The sequence below is a fragment of the Notamacropus eugenii genome, chromosome 1 (genome assembly GCF_028372415.1).
Source record: "Notamacropus eugenii isolate mMacEug1 chromosome 1, mMacEug1.pri_v2, whole genome shotgun sequence".
NCBI lineage: Eukaryota > Metazoa > Chordata > Mammalia > Diprotodontia > Macropodidae > Notamacropus > Notamacropus eugenii.
The window spans coordinates 349,047,141-349,070,668 of NC_092872.1; the positions used below are offsets into that span (position 1 = coordinate 349,047,141).

The following is a 23,528-nucleotide window of genomic DNA, read 5'->3' on the forward strand; positions in this document are numbered from 1 at the left end:
TTTCCATTTAATGCTGAAAGCCTCTGGTTCCTTATGTATCTTATTGGAGGACCCATCTTAGGTTGAGTGGTTTTCTGGTCCTCTGTCATCAATTTCAGGTATAACCAGGGCCCAGTAACACAAAAGCAGTTGTTTCTCAAAGGATAATGAGTGGCTTCTTCAGGGAGTTTACAACTACAGAAGCATGATGATCATTTCAGCTGGCCACCTAGTCATTATAAACAGGACCTCCAGGATTATAGACCCTGTAGGCTCAAAAAGACCCAAGGAGAAAGACTTCTAGAAAGCTCATGTTAAATGTTCCAGGGCTATATGTACATTTTTGAATGTGCATTCAGAAGAAGCCAGTAAGTACAGACAGTTCTGCTATACTGTGAAAGGAGTTCCTAAAAATCACCATACTATGCCGAATCATAAAATAAAAACCATGGAACCTAGGGAGAAAATGGGGTTAAAGATACAATCCTCAAAAACTTCATTAGTGACACATAAAAGATAGGAATCTAATTTTTAAAAATTGGTAGCACAGTGTTATGCATGTTAAATGGTTAAGAAATAGATAAATACTGGGAGCCAAGATGGCAGAGTAGAAAGACACACATACACAGGGTCTCCCCACACAGCCCATAAAATACCTGTAGAGAGGGACTCTCAACAAATTTTGGAGCAGCAGAGGTGGAGAACAACAGAGTGGAGGAGATTTCCAGCCCAGGGTGACCTGAAAGGCCCATGGGAAATGTCTGTTGCACTGGATGCTGAGTGGAGCACAGAGCCCAGCCTTGGGTGTGTGGAGCTACTCGCGAAGAGCCTTTGGGGACGGAATCTCCAGTCGCAGAATCCCCAGTCCCAGCAGCAGCAGGTTCAGGGATCCCTCAGCGCACAGGTGCCAAAGGTCAGTGATGGGGTTTATTCAGCTGGCCAGGATGGGAGAAGGGCATTCCAGAGCTCCAGCCTTAGGCAGCCACCACTGAGGCCACATAGGCAGGCAGCCACATCTGCCGGACCATTATTAGAGCATAAAAATCCCTGGGGGCATCAAAGAGTTGAGCCTTGCCTGGGCCCTGCGTGGAGGCCCTAGGGGAGTTGGTCTTTGTGTCACACTGAATGATAGCCCTGCCCATCCAGCTTATCTGAAAATCAGCCCCCAGTGCTGACTTGGAGGAACTGGAGGCCAGGTGGCTGTGGAGAGGTAACTGCTAAGATTCTGGGCACAAAAATCCCGTCCAGACCAGTACACACTTAATTGGGCCACCTTGGAGGAACTGAGATCTTACAGATTCCCAGAGTATACCCTACTCTTGACAAAGGACCCAAAAGTCAAGTAACTGGTTGAGAAAAATGCCCAAAAAAGGGAAAAAAAATAAGACTATAGAAGGTGACTTTCTTCCATCCTTTTGGATGAGGAAGAACAATGCTTACCATCTGGGAAAGACATAAAACTCAAGGCTTCTGTATCCCAAACATCCAAAATAAATATTCAATGGGCTCAGGCCATGGAAGAGCTCAAAAAGGATTTTGAAAATCAAGTAAGAGAGGTGGAGGAAAAACTGTAAGAGAAATGAGAGAGATGCAAGAAAAGCATGAAAAGCAGGTCAACACCTCGCTAAAGAAGACCCCAAAAAAATGCTGAAGAAAATAACACTTTTAAAAATAGGCTAACTCAATTGAAAAAAGAGGTTCAAATAACCAATGAGGAGAAGAATGGTTTAAAAAGCAGAATTAGCCAAATGGAAAAGGAGGTTCAAAAGCTCACTGAAGAAAATAGTTCTTTCAAAATTAGAATGGAACAGATGGAGGCTAATGACTTTATGAGAAACCAAGAAATCATAAAACAAAACCAAAAGAATGAAAAAATGGAAGATAATGTGAAATATCTCACTGGAAAAACAACTGACCTGGAAAATAGATCCAGGAGAGACAATTTAAAAATTATGGGATTACCTGAAAGCCTTGATCAAAAAAAGAGCCTAGACATCATCTTTCATGAAATTTTCAAGGAAAACTGCCCTGAGATTCTAGAACCAGAGGGCAAAATAAATATTGAAAGAATCCACTGATCACCGCCTGAAAGAGATCCAAAAAGAGAAACTCCTAGGAACATTATGGCCAAATTCCAGAGTTCCCTGGTCAAGGAGAAAATATTGCAAGCAGCTAGAAAGAAACAATCCAAGTATTGTGGAAATACAATCAGGATAACACAAGATCTAGCAGCTTCTACATTAAGGGATTGAAGGGTGTGGAATATGATATTCCAGAAGTCAAAGGAACTAGGACTAAAACCAAGAATCACCTACCCAGCAAAACTGAGTATAATACTTCAGGGGAAAAACTGGTCTTTCAATGAAATAGAGGACTTTCAAGCATTATTGATGAAAAGACCAGAGCTGAAAAGAAAATTTGACTTTCAAACACAAGAATGAAGAGAAGCATGAAAAGGTGAACAGCAAAGAGAAGTCATAAGGGACTTACTAAAGTTGAACTGTTTACATTCCTACATGGAAAGAAAATATTTGTAACTCTTGAAACTTTGGGATCATATGTTAAAATGATGAAATTAAGTAGTGAGAGAGAAATATATTGGGAGGAGAAAGGGAGAAATGGAATGGGGCAAATTATCTCTCATAAAAGAGGCAAGTAAAAGATTTTTTAGTGGAGGGAAAAAGAGGGGAGGTGAGAAAAAAAACATGAAGCTTACTCTCATCACATTCGACTAAAGGAAGGAATAAAATGCACAGTCATTTCGGTATGAAAACCTATCTTACAATACAGGATAGTGGGGGAGAAGGGGATAAACAGGGTAGGGGGAATAATGGAAGGAAGGACAGTGGGAGGAGGGAGCACTCTTGGGGAGGGATAGGATCAAAAAAGAGAATAGAAGAGATGGAGAACAGGATAGGATGGAGGGAAATATTAGTCTTACACAACATGACTATTATGGAAGTCATTTGCAAAACTACACGGATATGGCCTATATTGAATTGCTTGCCTTCCCAAAGGGAATGGGTGGGGAAGGAGGGATGAAGAGAAGCCAGAACTCAAAGTTCTAGGAACAACTGTTGAGTATTGTTCTTGCAACTAGGAAATAAGAAATGCAGGTAATGGGGTATAGAAATTTATCTTGCCCTTCAGGACAAAAGAGAAGATGGGGATAAGGGAAGGGAGGAATGTTAGAAGGGAGGACAGATTGGTGATAGGGGTAGTTAGAATACTTGGTGTTTAGGGGTAGGGGGAGGAGAGAAATGGGGAGAAAATTTGCAACCCAAGATTTTGTGGAAATGAATGTTGAAAACTTAAATAAATAAATTTAAATTAAAAAAGTTAAAAAAAAGAAATAGATAAATACTACCATAAGTAGTGGCTGTGTCCTTGGCCTTGGGCTACAAGATTGAGTTAGGTAGGCTGAAACTGCTGTACAGAGGCCATGATAGAAGGAGTGGTTGTGGTGCCAACCAGCCTTTCTGTGCTCACAACTCCTCCTGCTCTTTAAGATATCCATGGAATATGGTACTTTACCTTGACAAAAACCAGAAGTTTACTGGTAGAAGTGTGGGGTTGCAGCTTGTGAGTTACTGTGGAGTGGTACAATTTTCTGCATTCTCATTATCATGGAATACATGATGCAGAAACAGACTTGAAATTAGTGTTATGATAAAGGTGTTCCCTAAAGTATCAATCACATTAGAACAGATTTGTTTTTGAAACATGTTTTATAACAGAACTGATTGTAGTTCAATTAGTCTGTCAACCAGTCTTTTATGAATTGCATACAGTTTGCCAGTGACTGAGCATGCAAAGTAAGGCAAAAATATATTCCTTGTCTTCATGGAGCTCACATTCTGATTGAGGATAATAGGTAAATAATTGTACCTGTAAGGTATATACAGTACAAATGGAAGGTGGTCTAGGAGAAGACACTAGCAGTTATTGGAAGGCTGAGGGAATAGGGCAAAGACTGCCTTCTGTAGAAGGTGGGATTTGAGCTAAGCTTTGAGCCAGAAGTAAGGAGGAGGAGGAAGAACATTCAAGGCTTGGGGATGGCCTTTGAAAAGGCATGGGATCACAAGAAGGAGGGTTGGGTAAGAGGAATAACCAGAAGACTGATGTTGAATCACAGAGTAAGTGGAGGGGTAAGGTGTAAGAAGTCTGCAAAGGTAGGAACAGGTCTGGTAGTGAAGGCCCTTAGATGCCAAACAAGATTTTATATTTTGATCTTGGAAAATTCCTTAGGTAGCTGAGTGAAAGATGGATTAGAGTGGGGCTAGGGTACTTGGGGTAAGGAGACCAGTTAGAAGACCATTGCAGTAGTGCAGGTGTTTGATGAAACCCTATGCCAGGTTGGCACCCATGTGACTACAGAGAAGGGGGATTTATACTATCGGTGCTGTGAAGGAAAAAACAACAGGATCTTGGCAGCAGATTTGAGAATGTGAAATGTGTATAAGAGAGATGTGGAGGAGGATACTGAGATTGCAAGCCTGGGTAATTGGGAGGATGGTGGTACAATAGTAAAATTTATGGAAGAGGAAAGCATAATTTGATAAATAGGTCCATTAAAATATCCAGAGGTAGATTATGGGGCCTCCCAAGCCTGAACTTCAACAATAGGCCTTTTACCTTCCATTTTGGTCTCCCAAAAGCAAGTGTAAGTAGCTTATTATGGACACCCAGTCTGGAGGCAGCAGCACCTGTTTGTGGTGAGATAGTGGAAAGGGTCTTGGCACTCTGGTTTTTGCAGGAAGCAGACATGGGTGGGCTCTAGTCTGTTGTGTGACAGCCCTGTCCAGATGGGTGCTCAGAAAGTAGCCAGGTCCATCCTGGCCCTTAATTGCTGTTTTGAGGGAGTGCCCTCAGCATTGCTTCAAGGATGAAGGGGTGGGGAGCTGTTAATCCAAAGAAAATGTTATTTGTGATCCTAGCCATTTAGTTTATTAAAAATCAGAGATGAGTGGTAGAGTACTGAGGCGCAGGGCATTAATAGGGGAGATGGAGGTGGGTGGGAAACAAACATTTATTGAGACCCTACTATGTGGTAGATATTTTAGTAAATATTTTACAAATATTATTTCATAGTAGAGCTTGGGAGTCTTAAGTAACCCCCACACTTCCATACCACCAGAGGGGGGTGCGGTGGGGAAGAGGAGAAAGGGAATGTTTATGAGCCAAGAATCAGTGGGAATATGCCTGGGGTAACTGATTTAACTGCCCTTAGTTGATCTAATCTGGGACCTGATTTGTAGGCCCTTTAGGCAGGGAGGATAGAAAGACTGAGGACTTTGACTGGATTCTTCTGAAATCCCAGGATGCTTCTTTGCTGACTGCTTTTCATCTCCCTGTTGGTGGCTTTTACCTGCTTTTGCTTTCTTGCAGACTGCTTTTCTTTCCTTGTGGGGAAGAGGGAAGTGGGGGTAGGGTGCTTCTGAATATTTTTTTATTAAAAGAATTGTTTACGGGAGGAGCCAAGATGGCGGAGTAGAAAGACACACATATGCTAGCTCTGAACCCACAGCCCATAAAATATCTGTAAAGAAAACTCCCAACAAATTCTGGAGCAGCAGAAGCCACAGAACAATGGAGCGGACGAGATTTCTGTTCCAGAGGAACCTGAAAACCTGATGCGAAAGGTCAGTCACGCACTGGACCTGGACCAGAGCCCAGCCCAGCCTTGGCTGCATGGCTCTGTGGGGAGCAGATCCGAGCAGGCTTCAGGGACAGAATCTCCAGCGGCCGCACAAGTCCCTCCACCCACCAGTGACAAGGGTCGGTGAGAGGGTCTCTTTGGCTGGTCAAGAGGGGAGTGGGGTGTCCCTGTTGCTTGGGCCCCCTTGGGAGGCAGCAGTGGGGGCAGAGGTGGACAGGGGTTCCCCAAGCAGGCAGGAGCCTGGATCCATTGTTGAAGGTCTCTGCATAAACCCCCTGAGGGAACTGAGTCCCATGTGGCAGCCCTGCCCCCACCTGAGCACCTGAACTTAATCTCACACTGAATAGCAGCCCCACCCCTGCCTATATTCCTGAGGCTGGGAGCAGCATTTGAATCTCAGACCCCAAGTGCTGGCTGGGCGGATCTGGAGGGGAGGTGGGGGTGGAAAGAAAACTCAGAAGGCAAGTCACTGGCTGGGAAAATGCCCAGAAAAGGGAAAAAAAAATAAGACTATAGAAGGTTACTTTCTTGGTGAACAGATAATTCCTCCCTTCCTTTCTGATGAGGAAGAACAATGCTTACCATCAGGGAAAGACACAGAAGTCAAGGCTTCGGTATCCCACACATCCAAAATAAATATACCATGGGCTCAGGCCATGGAAGAGCTCAAAAAGGATTTTGAAAATCAAGTAAGAGAGGTGGAGGAAAAACTGGGAAGAGAAATGAGAGAGATGGAAGAAAAGTATGAGAAGCAGGTCAACACCTTGCTAAAGGAGACCCAAAAGAATGCTGAAGAAAATAACACCTTGAAAAATAGGCTAACTCAATTGGCAAAAGAGGTTCAAAAAGCCAATGAATGAGGAGAAGAATGCTTTAAAAAGCAGAATTAGCCAAATGGAAAAGGAGGTTCAAAAGCTCACTGAAGAAAATAATTCTTTTAAAATTAGAATGGAACAGATGGAGGCTAATGACTTTGTGAGAAACCAAGAAATCACAAAACAAAACCAAAAGAATGAAAAAATGGAAGATAATGTGAAATGTCTCATTGGAAAAAGAACTGACCTGGAAAATAGATCTAGGGGAGACAATTTAAAAATTATGGGACTGCCTTAAAGCCATGATGAGAAAAAGAGCCTAGACATCATCTTTCATGAAATTATCAAGGAAAACTGCCCTGAGATTCTAGAACCAGAGGGCAAAATAAGTATTCAAGGAATCCACCAATCACCGCCTGAAAGAGATCCAAAAAGAGGAACTCCTAGGAACATTATGGCCAAATTCCAGAGTTCCCTGGTCAAGGAGAAAATATTGCAAGCAGCTAGAAAGAAACAATTCAAGTATTGTGGAAATACAATCAGGATAACACAGGATCTAGCAGCTTCTACATTAAGGGATTGAAGGGTGTGGAATATGATATTCCAGAAGTCAAAGGAACTAGCACTGAAACCAAGAATCACCTACCCAGCAAAACTGAGTATAATACTTCAGGGGAAAAATGGTCTTTCAGTGAAATCAAGGACTTTCAAGCATTCCTGATGAAAAGACCAGAGCTGAAAAGAAAATTTGACTTTCAAACACAAGAATGAAGAGAAGCATGAAAAGGTGAACAGCAAAGAGAAGTCACAAGGGACTTACTGAAGTTGAACTGTTTACATTCCTACATGGAAAGAAAATATTTGTAACTCTTGAAACTTTTCGGTATCTAGGTAGTTGGTGGGATTACATACGCACGCACACACACAGACAGAGAGCACAGAGTGAATGGAATAGGATGGGATCATATCTTAAAAAAATGAATTTAAGCAATGAGAGAGAAATATATTGGGAGGAGAAAGGGAGAAATGGAATGGGGCAAATTATCTCTCATAAAAGAGGCAAGCAAAAGACTTTTTAGTGGAGGGAAAAAGAAGGGAGGTGAGAGAAAAACATGAAGTTTACTCTCATCACATTCAACTAAAGGAAGGAATAAAATGCACACTCATTTTGTTTGGTATGAAAACCTATCTTACAATACAGGAAAGTGGGGGATAAGGGGATAAGCAGGGTGGGGGGGATGATGGAAGGGAGGGCAATGGGAGGAGGGAGCAATTAGAAGTCAACACTCTTGGGGAGGGACAGGATCAAAAGAGAGAATAGAAGCAATGGGGGGGCAGGATAGGATGGAGGGAAATATAGTTAGTCTTAAACAACACGACTATTATGGAAGTCATTTGCAAAACTACACAGATATGGCCTATATTGAATTGCTTGCCTTCCAAAAGGAATGGGTAGGGAGGGAGGGATGAAGAGAAGTTGGAACTCAAAGTTTTAGGATCAACTGTCGAGTACTGTTCTCACTACTAGGAAATAAGACATACAGGTAAAGGGGTATAGAAAGTTATGTGGCCCTACAGGACAAAAGAGAAGATGGGGACAAGGGAAGGGAGGGATGATAGAAGAGAGGACAGATTGGTGATAGGGGCAGTTAGAATGCTTGGTGTTTTGGGGTGGGGTGAGGGGACAAATGGGGAGAAAATTTGGAACACAAAATTTTGTGAAAATGAATGTTAAAAGTTAAATAAATTAATAAAAAAAAAGGAAAAAAAGAATTGTTTATCTGAATCCTCATATTGTGGATGATTGATTGCACCAGACACGGAGCCACAATCATGACCCCAGGCCTCCACTTCCTCAGCTGTAAAAATGAGGGGGTTGTATATATGGCTTCTGCCATCTCTTTCAGCCCTGGGTCCTTTTGTACTGTGATCCTTTAAATGATAACAATTATTATTCTCATTTATTATTTATTAACTAAAAAAAGTCGTTCCAATAATAAGTTTATTAAACTGATGAGAGTTCGTAACTGACTTAGTCTATTAAACATTAGTTTTTTTCCTTTTGACATAATTCAGTAGTCTTTTTTGTTCAGTGGTAAGAATTAGCAGGACTTCTTTTCATGTTAGCTAAAGACCTAAAAAAGCTATATTTAGTTAAAACTTTATTTGTGACTATTAGTTGCCATAGCAACCCCAAATTGTGAATTATAAAGAGGAAGATGGAATTGGATCTTATGAAAGAAATTGCATTGAATAACCCATGGGATTTGCTTTTTTTTATTAATAAGAAAAGGGACCCAGCAACTAACTCATAACTTCATAAATTTTGAAAGTTTAAGGGTTTTTTTTGAAGGCCACAAAACCCATTTTTAAAATAATGGTTGAAGAAATGCTTAATATATTTATTATATATTCATATATTATGCACACACACACTTTATAAAACTTCAAGCCAGATCTCAATAATTTTTGGACATTAAAAAAAAAATTAATGATCCTTTGCCTTATGATCCTCTGCAACTGTCTTAAGATTCTGAAGATGCAGGTATACATTGCCAGAGGGGATTTCCTTACTGGGTGTTCATTGTACCAATAAAATCACAGGCATAGACAAAAAGAAAAAAAACAAATACTTTTGATTAGAGGCTTGAAATAGGACCTACATGTCACCAATCAATATTTGTTTCTTTGTTTTTAGAATCTTTATAATATGATTTTCTTACATATAGTGTTCATCCCTATCCTATAAACATTGAAAAATATTACCCTGAGGGGACAATAAAAATATCTGATACATACCATATCATGTAACTGATTTAGGCTGTAAAGTTTTCCTAGTTTCTAGTACCAGCTGAGTTGTTTCTTATTACCTTAGAAAATTTAATCCTTGTAGTCTCCTCAAATGTACTTCCCTTTTTTGTTTTCATTATTTAATGAGTCATGACATCATAATTTTTTAATCGTAGGGAGGGATTTAAGTTGACTTATTTAAACTGTATTTGAAAAAGGATGTTACAGAATGGGAAAGTGTGCCTAAATTGTGACCAACTTTATATGGATTTTAAAAAACTTATTTATAGATAACAAATGCTTTTCATACATAATATAATTATTTCTTATTTAATAAAGTGTAATTTAGCATCTTTTTAAAAAATAATTTTCTCTCACTAGCCTGCAAAATTGTCATTAGATAATTTCATTTCTGTTTCTATGAGTACCGTTGATAAGTATAATCCTTGTTTTTCTTCCTTGAGTTAAATGGTATAAATGTTTTTGAAATTTCATGTTCTAAATTCATTGGAATACTTGTTTACCTACCTTGCTGGGATCACTCATTGTAAGGTATGAGAATGCTGGAAAATATTAATCAGAAAGCATGTTTTTACATTTAAGTAGAATATTTACTGTTTGGAATACTGAAGAAAGATTTAGAGTCAGTAGACCTAGATTCAAATCCTGACTTTGTCACTTACTATCTATGTGAGCTTTGGGCAAGTTATTTCATATTCATTTGTAAAATTACTATCTGGGAGAAAAGCCTCAATAAAAATAGCATTATCTTATTCTTATAACTTATTCATATGCTTCAGTTCTATTGTCTTCTTTACTCTTTACAGAATTAGACTAGATTGGAGGCCCTTTCCAGCTCAAAACCGTATTTATCAAATTATATATGTTATAGATACCAGAATAATAGTTATTTAGATTCAGATTTAATGAGATCAAGACTTATCCACATTTAGGTAATTCAAAAAATAGTCCTATTGTCACTTGATCATGGATAATTACAAATTTCCTTCTAGTAGGTCTATTTGGTGCAATAGATTAAATTACTGTGTTTTCAGTTTATTGAAAATTTAATGCTGTATTAGGAAAAGGCAAGTATAGAGCAGTTGTGGTTGGAGTATAGACTGTATAGAGAGGAGTGACGTGTAAGAAGACTGGAAAGGTAGGAAGGGGCAGGTTGTGAATAGGTTTAAAAACTGGACAGAGGAGTTTGTATTTCATCCTAAAGGTTATAGGGAACTCCTGGCATTTATTGAGCAGAGAGGTGACATCAGACTGGGCTTTACTGTGGAGGATGGCCTGGAAAGAGGAAAAAAAATATTATAAGTAGGAGGACCCCAAATAGGAGACTGTTCCTATATGCCAACAGAGAGAACAATGTTTCATCTAGGATGGGAGCTATGTGGGTGGAGAGAAGGGGATCTATATGAGAAATATTGTAGTAGTAGAAATGATAATTATTGATCATTGATTGGACATATGAAATGAATGAATATACAGAGTTGAGGAAAACACTGAGATTGTAAGATGATTGAGAGGAAGTGAAATCGTTCTCCTTTTATGGTGGTTTTTCCCCCAACTTTGTGAAGGAGAATAAACCTGTGTAACAGAGAGGACAGGATAAGAGTGGCTAATATGTAGTTAAAATTCAAGATAAGTAGAGAAATGGTAAAATAATTCCTAGCTGTTGTGGTTGGTTTCAAGTCGCCAGACCTAGATAAACCACTTCTGAAGGAAGCAGAATAAATGTTATTGATGAGGCTATACTGAGGGCAATTTTTGAAGAAATCAAGACAGAGTAATGAAGAAGGTCAAAATGACCTGATTATTTTTAAAAGGGAAGAAAACAGAACTTGCAAGCCGTAAGCCAGTGAGCTTGACTTCAATTCTCAGCAACAGATGCAACATATTATTAAAGGGATTTTTAGTGAATGTCTGGAAAAGGAAGGTTGTGATTACATAAGAGCCAGCATGGCTTTATCAAGAACCATGCTAACGTCATTGGTTTTTTTTTGAGAAGGTGATCAGACTCCATGGTCAAGGAGTGATTTAGATAGTTTACTTAGATTTTATTAAAGCATATGACAAAATCGCTGTTATTTTTGTTAAAAATATGGAGAGATTTCAGCAAAATAGTAAGTAGATTGATAACTAGATGAATCACTGGACCCTCAGAGTGATGGCTGGGACTTAAGAAGGAGGGCAGTAGTAGAATGTCATGACTTAATAAGATTTGCAGATGACACACACCCGAGGGGGATAGCTACCAAGGTTGATGCCAGTCAGGATCTAAAAAGATTTTGATTGCTTAAAACTGGGATCAGCAAAATACTTTTGGCCCATCCCTTGTTTTTGTACAGCTGGGTTTTAAGAATGGGTTTTACATTTTAAATAACATTTTATTAAATGTTTAAATGTTAAATAACATTCTCAGCTTGCTAGCATGCTAAAATAGGCTGCAGTAACTGGCAAACCCCTGGACTGGATCATTTGGGGCTAGATCTATGAAGATGGCATTTAATAAGATCAAATGTAACACCTTGCACTGGGGTTTAAAAAAAAAAAAAGCAAAACAACTTTACTAGTACAAGATGAGACTGGAGTTGTGGCTAAAGAGTAGTAAATTCATTATGAGTTAACAGTTACATGGTGGCTGAAACAAGAACAAAACTCATGTAAGTTTAAGCTGCATTTGGAGGTGATAGTCTTAATGTCTTCTGCCTTTGTCAGGCCATATATCTCTCTGAAGTATTCAGATCTATTTGCCATATTTTTGGAGTAATGTAAATAAAAGTGGTAAGTATCCAGAGGAGGGCAACTAGAATGGTGATGGGGGGGCCCAGGAGTGAGTTAATTTATCCATTTATTAAAAGTGCCTACTATTGAGTGTGTATTAAGTGCTAGAATACAAAGAGAAAAATGAAATTGTATATAATATATAATTTATACAAAATTAATTACAAAGTGGTTTGAGGAATGAGTGTATTAGAATCTAGGGGAAAGTGGGAATGATTTTTATGGAGAAGAGAAGAAATAATAGATCTGTTCAGGCATTTGAAGTGATGGCATTTGGAAGAGGAATTAGCTTTGTTCCCTTTGTGGCTAAGTAGAACCAATAGAAACAATGGGTACAAATTGCAAGGGTGCAGGTTGATAGAAAATTTCCTAAGAATAAAAAAAGGGATCCAAATGTTGAATGTTTGGCCTTAGGAGATAGTGGGATCCCTTTCCTTCAGTAAAAATTTTCTTTAAATAAAGGTGTGTTATAGTGGATAAAATTTGGATTAAATGTGTCCTGTGACATTTAGGTTCTCAGTTAGAATCTCAGAATGATTAAATGTTTTTGTCATGGTGAAAATGACATTATCAATTACATGTTTAAAATTTAGTAGTACTTCATTTTTTGAAATTTTGAGTGTTGCAAAATAAAATACAGACAAAAAAAGGAGAAAAACAGTAAAAAAAAAAAAAAAAGGATGCTTCAGTCTGCATTCTGAGTTCATTACTTCTCTCAATGAAGTTGGATAGTGTTTTTCATCATGAGTCATTTGGAATTGCCTTGGATCAATTGTCTTGATCACAGTAGCTGAGTCATTCGCAGTTGATCATCATACAATATTGCTGTTACTGGATACAATGTTCTCCTGATTCTGCTCACTTTCCTCAGTAACAGTTCATGTTAGTCTTCCCAAGTCTTTCTGAAGCCCCCCCTGCTCATCAACAAAAGTATTCCATCACAATCTTGTGCCATAGTTTGTTCAGCCCTTCCCCCAATAATCAATTTCCAGTTCTTTGACATCACAAAAAGAGTTGATATAAATATTTTTGTACAAATAGGTCCTTTTCTTTGGGAGACCATATCATTTTGAAAAAAAGAACACTAGAACTTGAACTAGAAGACTTGGATTCTAGTTCTGGCTTTTATACCAACTGGTTTGAACTTGAACAAAGCATATACCTTATTTGGGCTTTAGTTTCTCCCTCTTTAAAAATTGGGGGATTAGTACAGATGATCTCTGACCTTTTCTTTTCCTTCCCATACCCCCTATGGGTAAAGTAAAATGGCCTCTCCGTATTTTAAACAGATTTTTTGCTATTGGCATTTTTTCAACTTGATAATGAAGCATGTCTGACATAAAATCATTAAGCAAGCACCCAGAAGGCAAAGTTTTTTGTAAAATCATTAAGCTAGAAACATTGTTCTCTATATAAGAATTCATAGCTCGAGTTCCAGCAGAACTTGTTTTTCCTTTTATTGTTTCAGAGAGCATCACCATAAGGCTTCCAAATTGTACAATAAAGTTTGCTTCTTATTTGAAGTGGAAAAACTTGAGGATGAAAGACATTTAGACTTTTAGGATTTTTATTTATTTAAAAAACCTCACTAATTTGTACAAATCAGGGTGGAATATCTGTCTAAAAAACTGAAAAGTCTTAGTTAAAGGATGGAGAATATTATGATCATCTAGTGTATTAGAGAAACTCAGAACTAGGTTAGCTAGGTCTTATAATCAACATCACCTGTTTTAGAGAATACAAATTAACATGTGATTAAGGTATCTATTTACATTTCTGTGTGAAAAGGTATAAAAGGAAGAAGTGTGGAAACAACACAGGCTCTGAAATAAATAGAAATATTTATTATGTTTAGTATATGTCAAGTTTCATGCTATGGGCTGGGGATACAGATACAAAAATGTGACAGTCCTTGTTGTCAAGTTTATAGTCTAATTGGGGAGAGAACAGGGTCACACAGCTAGTAAGTCCTGAATGAGAGAATGGTGAAAGGAAAGGATCAAACATTTTGGCTTGAGAGGTCACTAGGTTGTTGAGTGAAGCCTTGGGGTTTGATATGGTCTTTCTGATATTAATGGAAATATTGATTATAGATTTGATTGCATAGAAAGGAATAAAGAGGAGTGGGGCTGGGATAGAGGAATGTCAGGTCAAGAAGAAGATAAGGGGAGGAAATATGAAGTGTGACTGGGGCCAACGTAATAGAGTGGATCCTGTGACTTTCTGCTCACACACTCACCAATCTTGGCAGCTGTAGCCCTCGAAGACCTGAATGGAGGTCTGCTAATGCAGGGGCAGGACAGATAATAAGATGGCTTGTTATTTATGTTAGTCTTCTTTGAGAACTCTGATAGTAGCATCTCTGTCCTTCTCCTCTCTACTCCCCCCACCCCGCCTTTCACAACAACAATGTTCCATTGTTACACCTTCATGACAGGAGATTGTGAAGAAGGCCCCTCGTATGGAAGGTGGACATTCTCTGGCAATCTTTTGGGTGAACATGGACAAACATCACACTAGTAGTAAGTGTCAGAATTGGGATTTAAACCCATGTTACCTGACCCCAGGAAGAAGAAAACCTAAACCATACCTAAAATCTGGAATTATGTGGTATTATCCTAGAAGACAGGGCAGCCAGGTGGTACAGTGGATAGAGTGCTGGACCTGAAGTCAGGAAGACTCATCTTTGTGAGTTCAAATCTGGCTTCAGACACTTACTAGCAGTGTGTCTCTGGGTAAGTCACTTAACCCTGTTTGCCGCAGTTTCCTCATCTGTAAAATGATCTGGAGAAGGAAATGGCAAACCAATCCAGTATCTTTGCCAAGAAAACCCTACAAAGAGACAAAGAATCAGATACGAGTGGAACATCTGAACAAGTCCTAGAAAACAATACTTTTAAGTAACAGAAATATTTGTCTTCCAGTGCTTTTTCAGGTCTTCCCAAAGCAGTATCAGTGGCTAGCATTTATTCATTCATCCACTCAACATGTATCCGTGTGTGCATATGAGTGCACACACACGAACACACACACACACACACACACACACACCAGCTAGTATAGCCTTCTAAGCCTTCTCCTTCTGAATGATGTTTGTCTGTTTTTCCATAAGCTCTTAGAAGAACTGCCAACTCAGCTCTTTTTTGAGCATCGTGAGGATGCTAACATGTACCACTCAATCTGTCTGTTATTTGAAATTCTTGCTTGATATGTCATGTTGCTACCTGCTTTCTTAGGATGTTGTTTTTCGAGCCCTTTTTCTAGTTCAAAATTTCTTCCTTTGTAGTGGGTTCCCTATGAAGTTTAATAGGTAGTTTTATGAAGACAGAAGGATGTATTTTTTGGTATAGCAATACTACATTCATAGGATATTACCCCAAAAGACAGTGATATCTAAACATATCATTAGTTATATTTAAGTCAAAAAGGATTTAGGTAAACAAATGAATAAGAAGCATAACAAGATGTTTTATATATATATATATATGTATATATATATATATACATATATACGTATATATACACAGTGTTATATATACATACATACATGCACATATCTGTTAGGTGCACAGTAAAATTTATTTCAGTTTTTACAGTGCAAGACATATTGGATCAATAGTTTCTACTTAGAAATGTGACATTGAACAGAATAATTCTGTGAATTTACCACTGTTGCCATTATGTTTGTGGGTTTTTAAAGGAATAGGCAGGATATTTATTGGTTGTAAAGAAGTTATTTCCACATTGGTTATAAAGAAGTATGTTTTTCTTTTAGAGCAAACAAGTCAGGATGATTTGATCTTAAGTGAAACAATAAGACATTAGACCATTAAACAATGCCATTAGATCAGAGCTATCCAAGACTCTTGACAGTAGAGATAATTTTTGAGAATAATTGACAAGTACATTGGCAAAGCTATTTCCTTTTTGTCTCATGTACCTCTTAAGAGTTAGTGCTGAGGGAAGCATTAGAGGATTTGTTACAGTCTTGTAAAAGTTTTTCCTTCCTCTTTTTGTTCTTATTGAGAGACTTGCTCTTAACTTATGAGGGGAAAAAGAGTGGCCTTTTCTGCTCATTTATTTAATAATAAGGATATAACCTTGTATATGATTGACAGTTTAACCAAAAGGAACTATATTGAAGATTCCGAGGGAGCCCTGGCTCAATCTCATTTGGATATAGATAGTAAGGAAGAAACTGAGTAAAATGGCTCTGTTGTTAAACTAAAGGGAAAGCCAGAGTAGAGTGTTCCATTGGGAATTCCCAGTGTCATCCAGAGAATTTCAAATTATAAGTGAGTGAAAATTATTTGATTATGTTAAAGGATCCCAGTAACTTTGAAATTTTAGCATAACTGTTACCTTCATCTTTGAATTTTCTGGATTTTACAGGAAGATCGTAGGGTTTTGTTTTTTTTTTTTTGAAGGGAGGAGGTATTTTTTCATATTGCTCATTTAGCAAAATATGAAATCAGTGGTATAGAAAATCAGATATTTGTTTACTTAAAGTTTTTAAAATTTAGTTAAAAATCTGTTTTGTTCACGTTATTAAACGTCTTATTTCCCTCCATTTAACTATTTCAATTGTTTTCTAATGAAGTTTTTTTAAATTCTAAATTTAATGAACACTGAATAAAGTTAATACTTCTATATACATAGTATAAGCAAAAAAAGAGGATCATGCATTTAAAAAGTAAATTTTTATTCTTTCTGTCTTTTCTTGGGTTCTCTTTTGTGCATGAAAAATGTTGCTTTTCTTTGGTCTTTATTTTAGATTGCTATCTCATCATGCTGCCTCTATCGTGTGCCTTCTGTTTGCTTTTGATTTTATAAATCACCAGTGATATTTACACTTAATCTTCAATCTTAAGTCATTAAGTCATTTTAGCATTAAGACTAAAATATAAAAATGCACAATTTATTAAATTAAAATAGCTTTTTTCTCTAGTCAAAAAAAGCTTTGTACTCCAAAATCATAAGTAAGTTTTGGAAAATTGCTGTAGAATATTAAAAGAACTAATATTTTGAGTGGAATATTGCTAGACATGTATAATCTTGGAGAGATAGCTGATATAGTACAAAAAGTCATTTTTCAAAACTTACCAACTTAGAATAGTGGGCTTAACTGAATAAAATCAAATTTAACAGGAGTAAATGTAAAGTTGTATACTTGGGTTAAAAAAAATCAATTTTCCAGTTCATTTGATAGAATGCATAGCAAGATAATAATTCCTATGAAAAGAACATTTCAGATGGCAATTACAGAAATGATCCTTGGTTACATTAAGAAGCTTAATATTCAGAATCAGGGAGGCATGGTTCCATTACACATTAATGTGTGTAAGCCATATTTGGAGTGTTCTCTAAAGCTAGTATCTTTATAGTAAAAATAGAAATAAACTTGGTTTCACTGACTACAACACTAGTTTTCCCTTCAGTAAAACTGTCTCTCTTCATGGAAATTGCTGTATGGGGTAGCTTGAAACTTCCATTTTTGTAGATGATCTTGGCCTAGTTAAACCTTCAAGGATTTTTATAATAACATAGACTAGGGAAGAGATGAAGGAAGAAATAAGTATTAAGTTTAGCCTACTATGTGCTAGGCCTTGTGCTAAATTCTTTATAAATATTATCTCATTTGATCCTCATGACAACCTGGGGGCAGTGGGGTAGGTGTTATTATTCTCCTCATTTTACAGTTGAGAAAATTAAGGCAAACAGGTTAATATATTTGCCTAGGGTCACACAGCTAGTAAGGATCTAAGGAAGGATTTGAACTCAGATCTTCCTGACTCCAGGCCCAGCTCTACCTGCTATACCATCTTACTGTCTCTGACTAGGAGATTGCATTGAGACTGGGTGTACAAATCTAAAGTTTTGTATGTATTTTTAAGCTATAAATTCTTAGATTCCAAAGGCACTTCAGATATCCAAAGTATTTCAAAGAATGATGTGTGGTGCCAGTTACATGAGTTTGTAATGAAATGGGTGGAAAATGGAGATGGGGGTAGGGAGCTATTAGGACAATAAGCTATTAAGAATACTGCGTTCTGTTGAGTAGCTGTATAGTCATTGGTTTTGTGGGCAAAGGATATAAATCAAAGGGGGATATATGGACAGGTGACCCTGCAAGCAGGGGTACGTGTGATATATTCAGTGGGAGTCTCTTCTACCAAATACCAGCCATCACTTTTGAAGCCATATCAAATCTTATAGCAAGTTCAAATGTGACTTAATCCTATAGAGTACTTTACTTTGATTTACTTAAGTTTTTTTTGAAAGCTTTCTTGTATAATTATCTGTCTTGACTTTTTCCCACTAATTTTAGTGTAGTTCTGTTTAGAAGAAGGGCTTTAAAGTTTGTTTTCCTTAGGACAAAACACTTCCTCTTTCATGTAACCTTAGCATATTTCTTTTTCTTGAGATTAGAATATTACACTGAGAGTGGAATATTGATTTTCAGATCTTGGATATTTAAAATTTTTTGGCATGCTAAATTAGCCAAAAACCTTAGAAGTAACCATTCTGAGAACCTAAAACAAGATTGTCACATATTATTAAGCTTTGAAAAAGTTTTGCTAAGTCAGAAATCTTTCATAACATTTTCTGCCTGTGATATCTATTACTCATCTGTTAATGGGAATATTTTATTATTTTTCATATTTAATCACTACAATCATGCACTTGGGCACAGTCTTCTGAAAAGAATGTATTTTTCCAATTATGTTTCTACTGGAGGGCATGCTTTAATTTAAGAATGCCAGTGTCTATAGTCTAACATCATGAAGTTCTGAGCACTTGGAGAAATATGTTTTAATATGAGTGGTGTTTTCTCTGTAGGTTGGGAATCCACGGGTTGAACTTACACTTTCAGAACTCCAGGATATGGCTGCTCGGCAGCAGCAGCAAATTGAAAATCAGCAGCAAATGTTGGTTGCCAAGGTAAGTTTTGAGATGAAAACAGAGATAAGATTTTAGGGCCTTTAGTAACTTTCTGTTGTGGTCAGCGTGGTTGATTATGCTCAATACACAGACACTCAGCACGGTGTTAAGTATTCCTACCTTCCCCCACCTGACAGGGTAGGGCTCCTGAGGACTCCATCTGACCGCCAGAACTGAAAACTTCTTAACATTTTGTAATTTTCTTTTCACCTCTGAAATAAATTTTCTGTCCTTAAAAAAAAAATTCTCTCCCTGTCAGTCATTTCTGTTCTCCTATTTACACTATGTTCATGTAGGATAAGAACAAGAAGTTTTCTTAATGGGGTTTTATGCTTGTGCAGTTGATAACTTCCAAAATGGGGCGTGATGAAAAAGCAGCTCTCTCTAGGCGCTGTGACATTGAAGTGTGGTGGGTCAACTGGCACTGAAGTTAGAAGGTTGTTTTGGTTTTATGTTCTTTAGTGAAGCCAAAAGGCTAAGAAAAATTCAAGCCCAGGTTAGAGGAGAAGTTACCTGTTAGGAACATTGATATACAATTTTGTAACATTGTGCAAGCTTTTTGAAGGTATTCAAATTATTGCCTCAGTCTGAAGAGAATTTCTAAATTAAAAAAATGCTTGTTTTTTTTTTTTTTAATCCACTGAATTCCTATTAAGTACAGGTTACTATTTACTTCTATGTAAATAATAACATACAGAAATTTAATATAGATCTAGCACTTTGGAGACACTTAATTTTTAAAAATACCCTAGGTGTTTAGAATTGAATAATTTGGTGAATTAAACACAAATATTCTTTTTATAAAATGTTTTCCTCTTTACCTACATGTAAACAGAATCCCTTAGTAAATAGTGTGTAAGAAGTGTTCAGTTTTTTAAAATGTGTAGTTGGTTTTTCATAACCCATCTTCAAATTGGTGAATTTCATTTATGTACTGACTGACTTTTTAGTGTTAATGTTGTCCCAAAATAGGTTTTGATATGATAGAAAAGCTTTTCTGTTCCTGGTGTTTTCTTCTACTGATTGTCATTTATCATCATCAGTGTGCATATTTTGTGCTTTGTATTACAAAAGGATTATCCTCTTATAAAAAGTGAAGAAACTGTAAGCTGTGTTTATTAACCTTTTCAGAAATTCATCTGGAACAAAAGATACACTATTTTATTTGTTTAGTGGTTCTTAGCAAATTAGAAGTTTATCTTGTAGTAGATCTTATCTTTTTCAGTCTAAAATCCTCTGTTCTTCATTTCCTTTGGGAAATTGAGCAGTGTTTAAGGAACTATTTTGTAACAGCAGGAAACCTTTTACTAAAAGCAGGAAATTAATTTTGGAGGAAACTTAACAGATGTGTTAGAATGAATGTAGATGAACTTCTTTTAGTAGATTATATGACTATAAGAGTTGGGATTGAGTATATTTAAGATAATATTCTCCTTGGGTTTTTTAAAAAAAAAATTCATCATAGAAATTGTTATTGTATGTTCATTGTATTTCACAGGTCAGTTTGTATCTAATTAAATTCTTAAAATCATTCCTTTCTGGCACCTATAATAAATAATTCAATTTTTGTGTACTCTAACATGTGCAATAATCTTCTTGGCATTTCTTTAATGTACGTAGTTGACCCTGAAATTGATTGTTCCAGTTGTTGTGTAAATTAAAATTTAATTAACTTAGGAAAACATCAAAATTAGACTTTCTTCTACTTTCTTTTTGTTAGGAGCAGCGCTTGCATTTTCTAAAACAACAAGAACGTCGCCAGCAGCAGTCTATTTCTGAAAATGAAAAGCTCCAGAAACTTAAAGAAAGAGTTGAGGCCCAAGAGAATAAGCTGAAGAAAATCCGTGCCATGAGAGGGCAGGTGGATTACAGCAAAATCATGAATGGCAACCTGTGTATGTATGATGTTTTCTAATTCAGAGACACCAGGGACTGGGTGTTTTCTTTTCTCTTCTTCTTTCCTTAAATCTAAAATGAACTTCATTTATGGGACAATTTTAGTAACAAAAATAAATGCTGGATATCTTTTCTTTTTCTTTTTAGTGAGATTAGTGATGAGCTATTAGATAGTGTTATAATAGGGTGGACCTGGAGTTTGCCTTCTGGCTGAACAATTTATTTCTTTTCTGATCTTGGGCAAGTCACATCACTTCTCTGGGCCTTAATCTTTTTATCGGTAAAATAATGGGGTTGAACTCATCGGGCCATTTCTGAGGTTCCTTTTAGCTGAAAATACTGTCCTAAGATCATTCCAACCCTAAGCATTCATTTATTCTTAGATTCCATGCTATTGGTCTTCCTTGTAGACAAAATCTTAATATATAATGAGATCTTTGAATTACTTTAGAAACTAAAAACCTTTTGGATAAATAATCCAAGGCTGTTTTGCCTTAAACTTGATCTGTTTTGAACAGTGTAATGCTGAAATTCTCAAACTTCATTAAATACACACACACACACACACACACACACACACACACACAGTAAAATATTGTCAAACTGTCTTTGAAAATTTTTTGACTCTCATATTTCCTAAGAAAATACATTCCTTGAAAACAGTTTCTTATTTGAATTGTTACCTTTTGTAGTTGGTACTTACCTGGAGCAGTTTTGTTTCTCCATGTTGACGATGTAATAATGTAATGGAGCCAGCTTCAAAGCTGGGAAGACCTGCTTTAAGTCTGACCTTTAACATGTGTTGCAGTGTGACCTTGGCAAGTCACTTGATCTCTTAGTGCTCTGGGCAGATTCCTAAGTGTGAGTTACAGAGAAGGTGCTGCTGACCTGTTTCCATAGTGGGAACTTGGTTACCCAGGACTTCCCTATACAAATGAAATAGCAGGTCTACTTCCTATCTATGTGGGCACATTGTTGTAATTAGTTGCTATGTATATTGTTCTTTGACTCTCTTTTCTTCACTTTGCATTTTTTCATACAAATTTTCCCAAGTTTCTCTGATGCTTCACATTCCTCATTTCTTATGGTCACTAATATTCCATTGCATTCATAGATTGTTCAGCCATTCCTCAGTTATTGGGCACATTCTTTACAGGGTTTTGTTAATACAAATAGTGGTGCTATGAATATTTGTATATATAAATTCTTTTTTGGTCATCTATATCATCCTTGTGGTCCTAGTTGTGGAATCACCGAAAGCTTATGAACAGTTTTGCATAATTCAAAATTACTTTCCAGATAGCTGAATCAATTCATCACTTCCTCCACTATGAATTAATATGCTTGCTTTCCACAACTTCTCTGACAGTGCATTTTCACATATGTTCTAGCTTAATGGATGAGATATTTTAGAATTTTAATTTCTATTTCCTTGATCATAAGAGATTTAGGATGGTAATTAATAGTTGTGTTCTTTTGACAACAGTTTGTATGTTGTGACCCCACATCAGTATTGGGCAAAATGATTCAGTCTTAGTTGCTAATTCCTTATAGATTTTGGATATCAGATTCTAATCAGGCATATTCAATGCAAAGGTCTCTCCTCTAAATCTCTCCCATCCCTCCCATATATTTCATCTTCTTAGTTTAACAGCATTTTGTGCAGAAATACTTCAGATTTTGTATAATTGAGAATATTTTGCCTTTTATTATCTCTTCCACCAGTTATTAATGCTTTAACATCTATTATTGTGAAAGCTGTAATTTTGCATTTTCCCCAGTTTTTTCATGGTGTGACTCAGTATTGACTTGACACAACTGTGCTTTTCAGACTGACCCCCCTCTGCCACTAATGGGCATGTCTTTAAGGTAATTAAATCTGTTTCAAAAGTAGAATATATTTTTAAATCAGATAAAAAAGGTTTTTTTTAATCCACCTATTTCATGCCTTTAGTACAATGGAGATAACCTAAACTTAAGATCAAGTATGTGCATAAAGTTGTGCCATATTCCTAGAGATTAGGATGTTGGACTGTCAAGTGATAGTGTAATTGCGTGATTGATGTGATTTAAGTCAGCTTTGCTTGCATGTAGCAATACCTTCAGAACTGTGTTGGTTCTTTATTATAGTATTTTAATTAGATTATTTTTTTCTTTGGGGTGGGGCAATTACAGCTGCTGAAATTGAAAGGTTCAGTGCCATGTTCCAGGAAAAGAAGCAGGAGGTACAGACTGCAATTCTAAGAGTGGATCAGCTTAGTCAACAGCTGGAAGATTTAAAGAAAGGGAAACTCAATGGATTCCAGGCATATAATGGCAGATTGAGTGGACCTGCTGCAGTGGAGTTGAAAAGATTATACCAAGAGCTTCAGGTAACTTGTTGGAGATTGTGCAGTGAGTGGTGCTGAAGTAGATAAGCACGCTGGAGCAAAGCCAGGGGCACTCACTTAAGAACAAATTCTCACATGGTATATTTTGTAGAATAACTGAATCTGGTGGATCAATGATTTTACTGGTATAAGGAAATCTGGATATAGAAGTTCCCTTTGTCTGAAACTCAGAGTCCTAGAGAGATTGGCCCGAGGCCGTGATAGAGGAAGTGATTGGCCCAGAGTCACCTAGATACTATGTATCAGAGGTAGCAATTGAAACCA

The 23,528-nt window shown here is 37.0% G+C and overlaps 1 protein-coding gene across 11 annotated transcripts in view; it reads left to right on the forward strand.

The window, feature by feature from the left end:
* Window positions 1–23,528, forward strand: part of PPP1R13B (protein phosphatase 1 regulatory subunit 13B) — a 240,566-nt gene that overhangs the window by 192,737 nt on the left and 24,301 nt on the right. For 10 of the 11 annotated variants that reach the window (XM_072630082.1, XM_072630080.1, XM_072630079.1 and 7 more), the window contains exons 5-7: window positions 18,877–18,978; window positions 20,699–20,873; window positions 23,050–23,246. In XM_072630082.1, coding sequence (XP_072486183.1) covers window positions 18,877–18,978; window positions 20,699–20,873; window positions 23,050–23,246 — 474 coding nt within the window. Of the gene's footprint in view, window positions 1–9,653; window positions 14,559–18,876; window positions 18,979–20,698; window positions 20,874–23,049; window positions 23,247–23,528 lie in introns of those variants that run through there. The other variant, XM_072630086.1, reaches the window with a different exon arrangement.